This window comes from Helianthus annuus, chromosome 11 (genome assembly GCF_002127325.2).
Source record: "Helianthus annuus cultivar XRQ/B chromosome 11, HanXRQr2.0-SUNRISE, whole genome shotgun sequence".
Taxonomy (NCBI): domain Eukaryota; kingdom Viridiplantae; phylum Streptophyta; class Magnoliopsida; order Asterales; family Asteraceae; genus Helianthus; species Helianthus annuus.
Window position 1 is genome coordinate 66,320,918 of NC_035443.2, and position 6,036 is coordinate 66,326,953.

General features: G+C 36.8%; 1 protein-coding gene across 2 annotated transcripts; it reads left to right on the forward strand.

Moving 5' to 3' along the window:
• The first annotated feature begins 640 nt into the window (after window positions 1-640).
• On the forward strand, window positions 641-2,119 carry LOC110890552 (B3 domain-containing protein Os01g0234100). Of its 2 annotated transcripts, none has more exons than XM_022138172.2 (4): window positions 641-807; window positions 955-1,044; window positions 1,353-1,453; window positions 1,590-2,119. In XM_022138172.2, the coding sequence occupies exons 3-4, from the start codon at window positions 1,432-1,434 to the stop codon at window positions 1,946-1,948; spliced, it is 381 nt and encodes a 126-aa protein (XP_021993864.1). In that variant the 5' UTR covers window positions 641-807; window positions 955-1,044; window positions 1,353-1,431; the 3' UTR covers window positions 1,949-2,119. The 2 variants fall into 2 exon arrangements, with proteins under 2 accessions (XP_021993864.1, XP_021993863.1); XM_022138171.2 differs by having other exon boundaries at window positions 985-1,044.
• Window positions 2,120-6,036: the final 3,917 nt, after the last annotated feature.

The window sequence follows — 6,036 nt, forward strand, 5'->3', positions numbered from 1 at the left end:
TTGAACTATGAATGAGTCTGCTTGGCATGGCATCGGTTTGGCCAATTCAGCTTGCCATGGCAGTGGATTAAAGAAAATATCAAAGTCTCTTGGGTGTCCAGCGGAGGCCACCCATGAACAAATTTTATTTGCAAACACCACTGGAAAGGATTTACAGATCAAAAAGTACACAATCTTTGGAAAACGATCAGCCCCTTACAAACATGAATACGATGTGTTATATATACCAAAATACATTTACTATCTTTCTAGATTTTTCAATGCTACACATATTCAATGAATACAAGTAAGAAAACACCTGCAATTGCAATATAGATATGTTCTGATTTTTGGTTCAAAAGCTTTTGTTCTACTATATTCCAATCGAACTATTAGTGTTACTTTGTTTTTGATATTCATGGTTTCTTTTTTCTTTTTTTTTTTTTTTTTTTGTTTTACATGCTGACTGTGTAAACCCAAATTGTAATAGTCAAATTTCAGTTATTGTTTTATTTTACTATTGAAACATTAAAAAAAATCCTATATTCATTTAAGTTCTCTATGAAAAAAAGATATTAAAATTCCGTGGTTTATAAATCCTATATTCATTTAAGTTCTCTATGAAAAAAAGATATTAAAATTCCGTGGTTTGAACCAAAATTTAAGATTAGGGTTTTTCCCCTACGTTCTCACCTATATATAGTTAACATCATTTGGAAAATCATTTCACGGCCGCTCTTCCATCATCTGAGATCTTACCGCTCCAATTCAGTATGCAGTTTTCTGACCTGATCGAAGGTCCAATAACTGACCAGATCGAGTGTCCATGTAAGAAGTTTTCATCTTTGCTCATTAATTCTATCTGATCTGAAGATTTTAGGACTTTGGTGATGTTTAACAATTCAATGTGTATTGTTTCTCTGCTCTGTATTTGCCAAGTTTGATTCATGTTTTGAGAATTTTGTGTTTTGATAGCTGCTGACAGCATACATTGATCTATATCAGGTATGGGAATGGATCATAGCATGTTGACAGTTCATAGGAGCGCATCTATCTTTCTATCAGGTATGGTAAAATCAAGAAATCCATATTTTTGTTAAATGTTTATAAGATTCATATATTAAAGCTCCCTTTTCATGGTATATCTGGATATCAAAATTACTTTGATATCTAGATATCTTTATCCTGGATGATGTTCTAGATTTAAAGAAAATAATGAATTATTTAGGCATGATTTACTGGAAAGCCACCGGTTTTTTTACCAACAGGTTTTTTAGGTAGACCATTGGGTAATGATTTAGGTTTGTATAATTATGGCATACTACTTACTATTATTGTCATTCACTGTGTTTGTGTTTGTTAAATTCTCACAGCAACTCGATAGTGGGCCGTGCTTCACAGTTGAAGTTGTGCTATACCTGGTGGTGGTTCAGATTTCAATTTGTTTTCTTAATGGCAAATACTGCTCCATCAGGTAATAGTTTACTAAACTTAGAAATTTAACAAAAACCCTGGATTATTATTCTTTTATGTACTACGTGTATGCATTTGTAACAAAGAATACCTACACGATGGTGTTTCTAAAGACTGGTATGATACATTACTACCAGGTATGATTGGTCAAATTGTAAGAGTTGTTGATCAGATCAAAAGATGCAAGATCACGAGAACTAAAGAAGACTTTGATAGATGGGAGAAGTCCTTAAATTCTTTTGAACTTTTGGGCATGAAGGTCGGCTTTTTACGTGATAAGGTACATACACTTGCAACCCTTGTGTTTGTATCCGTAGTTGCAGTGGATATAAAGCAGTATCTTGAGGCAAGAAACGAACATAAACGTGCTGAAGATGAAATCAAGAAAGTTGCAGCAAAGCTAAAGGAGTTGAAAGGAGAGGCTATAAAGTTTGCTGGGATTGCGGGTAGTTTGAAACACAAGGTTGAGAAGTATGAACACAAAGGAGGAGGTTGATAAACTGTGAGAGGGTAGGCAGACTCTATCAAAAGAAAGTTAACACTGTTTTCTGCTTATGATAAACTGTAATCTCTAGACCGTACAACTTATGACCCTTGAACGGTAATTACTGAATTAGTAATCCTTTATTCAATGATAAGTAGTAGCTTTTATACTTTTCTACCTTGACGATCCGACGCTTGAGCAGAAACCGGCCCAGACTGGTGGCATGAAACGGTAGGCTACTGCCTGGTTCGCGGGATGTGACTATTAAAGAAACAGTTCACAGTCAACACGTATTGAAAAGTGATAAAAACCAAACCAGAGAAGTGCATATTACCACTGGAGAGATGACTTGTTGGTAATCCCGCGCTAAATTAGTTGTCGGGAACGTCCAAAATCAAATTACTCATGCCCATATAGCCAACGGACTTTCACCGACGAATTCTCGTTGGTGATACTTGTTTGTTTAGTGGTGAACCCTTAACTATGAACTTCTCTCTGGTTGATTTTTCATCCATGTATACTCTCCGTATAAGTTCAGAAGGTCCTGAAATTGATTGAACTTCTTGTCAAAAGAACATATTAAACATACGTACGTGTTATGCTCAATAAAAGATCTAAACCATTTCCATTTGAACATAATATCAGTTTTTGATTTTTCTGCATGTCACATGATTCGATTAAAGTATGTCTGTAGTGTAACATATAGCAATGCCATTATTACCTCTATCAGTGAGTTAAATCAGAAAGTTTCATTAAAAATAAATAAATTCAATAGTTGTTGCTTACATAAGAATCCAGGTATATTGGTCGATAAATTGCTTGTATACAAGAACAATAGTATACACTTCAAAAGATTTGCTTTGAAGTCTTCATTGAGACTTTAGTGTTTCATGGCCTTCAGACTACTTGATACATCTGGTTCACTAGTGTTTTTTTTTTCAGCTCAGTAACGGACTGGTTTTGTTTTAATTAGCACCATGGACGGTTAACCAAACCGAGTATATAATTAACTGATTAACAGAAACGAATTATCTGATAACAGGTTAACCAACCGGATTTTTTTACAAAGAACAAAGGGGTTGTGAATCACTGGTACCAAGAAGAAAAACTTCTGTTTATATATGTGAGTGTGATGGAGTTCTAATCAAACAGAATATTCAATTTTTGGTCACACCATATTAGTATCAAAAACTTGCATTAATATCTATATTAAAACGTGATTATATTAGTATCAAAATCTTGCATTAATATCCATACTAAAACGTTATTTAACGTAGCATATAAAAAGAAAATTAACAAATACCATTTTTAGGTTTGTTTATACTTTTGCTCAAAATAAAGGACAAAAAAAATCTTCCAAATTTTCACTCATTTAATGTCAGATGCATTGTCTTTAACAAATGACAAAAAAACTTCGGTTGTTACTGTAGGTCCCTTTTTGTCGGAGGATGACGAACCTCAAACCTTGTTATACTAACCCACTAGCGAGTGCGGAATCCAAGCTAGCAAGCAAACCGAGATTAAGCAAGTATAAACACAACACACACGGGTTCACCGATTAACACAACTTGTATTAATGCAAATGAAGGTTTCGGTTACAAGCACAATGTTTACAAATCTAACATGTAAACTCTCAAAGTGTGTGTGTGAGTTCCGGACAGAATGCTCTCAGCCTATCTCTCGGATATCTTTCTGTCTGTCTCTCTCTAACAAGTCTAATGAACTCAACACAATGCATGGGTATTTATACCCATACACAGCAGGTCATGTCCGAAGGATCCGATAGATGGTCCGAAGGATCATCTATCTATCGATGACAAGATGTTCGAATGATCAGCAATGACCTCGAAGGATGATCCTTCGAGGTCTAACAATCGAAGCATATCTTTCGATTACCTCGAAGGATCAACAGTATCCTTCGAGGAGCTATCCTTCGAGACAGACAACTTCTTTCTAACTGTTTGACCAAGTCAAACCGGAGGATGGTTGACTTGGTCAACTTACAGACTTAGAACATCGTTTATATACAGACCGAATACAGACAAAGTACAGACACAAGTGCACCAACAAACTCCCCCTTGGCTGTAGCTTTGTCTTTATCTTCTATAGTTGTAGACTCGTCTCGAACTTCTACGGTCTTTGGTCTTCGAGTTCTCAAAACTCTGATGTCCTTTCAAGTCTTCATTGTCGGAGGATCTTCAAAGTCTTCACGTCTTGAAAACAGAGAGTGTATCAACAAACTACCCGTATCATGTAGGAAGTGTGTTGACAAACTCCCCCTTAACATAAGCTCCCCCTTGAGTTATGCTCGTGAAAAGACTTTATCTTTATGAAGTGAGATCCTTGTGGTGTTGATGATGGCCAGCGGCAACTCGATCATCTTCATCTTTCGAGCGCCTTCTCGTCGTGTCTTCATTCCAAAGCTTGTCATCGACCATGTTCTCCTAGCCTTTAGAATCTACACATGCAAGAAATCTAAACGCGTAATGAGAACAACTGCTTGGAATATAGTATATGTAGGTCCCTTTTCTCGGAGGATCGAGAACAACCTAAACCTTGTTATACTAACCCACTAGCGAGTGCGGAATCCAAGCTAGTAGGCAAACCGGGATGAAGCAAGAACAAACACAAGAACACACACAGTTCACCGATTAACACCACTGTATTAATACGTATGAAGGTTTACGGTTACAAGCACAAGCTTTACAATCTGTTTGCAAACTCTCTAAAGTGTGTGTGTGTGTGTTTTCCAGCAGAGTTTCTCTAACTCTCCAAATGTGCATCTATCTAACACTAACACACTGCATGGGTATTTATACCCATACAAAGCAGATCTGTCCGAAGGATTCGATAGATGGTCCGAAGGATCATCTGTCGATGACAGGGAGCTCGAACGATCAGCGTGGACATCGAAGGATCATCCTTCGATGTCTAATGGTCGAACCATATCTTTCGAGCACCTCGAAGGATGATGCGTATCCTTCGAGGCTATCCTTCGATCCAGACAAACATCATGTTGTCCAAGTCAAACTAGGAGGATAGTTGACTTGGTCAACTTACAGACTGATTTAGGACATCGTTTACATACAGACCGAATACAGACAAAGTACAGACACAAGTGCACCAACAAACTCCCCCTTGGCTGTAGCTTTGTCTTTATCTTGTCTTTATCTTCTATAGATGTAGACTTGTCTCGAACTTCGACAGTCTTTGGTCTTCGAGTTTTCAAAACTCTGATGTCCTTTCAAGTCTTCATGGTCGGAGGATCTTCAAAGTCTTCACGTCTTGAAAGCAGAGAGTGTATCAACAAACTACCCGTATCATGTAAGAAGTGTGTTGACAAACTCCCCCTTAACATAAGCTCCCACTTGAGTTATGCTCGTGAAATACTTTAACTTTATGAAGTGAGATCCTTGTGGTGTTGATGATGGCCATCGGCAACTCGATCATCTTCATCTTTTGAGCGCCTTCTCGTCGTGTCTTCATTCCAAAGCTTGTCATCGACCATGTTCTCCTAGCCTTTAGAATCTGCACATGCAAGAAATCTAAACGCGTAATGAGAACAACTGCTTGGAACATAGTATAAGCAAATGACACACGAATGACCATGTCACAATCAAACACCGTCCGACAGTTTGAAAGTTTAATAAATTTTTCAATTTTAGTCTTTAACTTTCAAAACATGCAAATTTCGACCGTTTATGAAGATTTAGTCAATTCGGTTTTCGTTCAGGTTTCAGGTAACGAAGACTCGAGCTCCAACATCGTACGATCGAAAATAAAGCAGAAATAAAATCTTTTTGGCTTTTATAAAGTTTATATTAAAACACACCTAAAATCTTTTTGGTATTTTTGAACGTAAAAGACAACAATTTAAAATCCTTTGAGTGTTATCAAACGACATCACCGCTAATGTCGTGCTGATATGCACCAAACGACGAAACTGTTTAAAAAGAAAAACAATAAAAGTTAAGCAGTAAATAAATAAATATATACAAACATTCTTTTTGCGAGTTTCGAGGGTAAGAGAATCATATCAGTGTACGGTCATGCCAAAACACTCTTGTTGTTCAGTTAGTTAACATTAAGATAAGCATCCT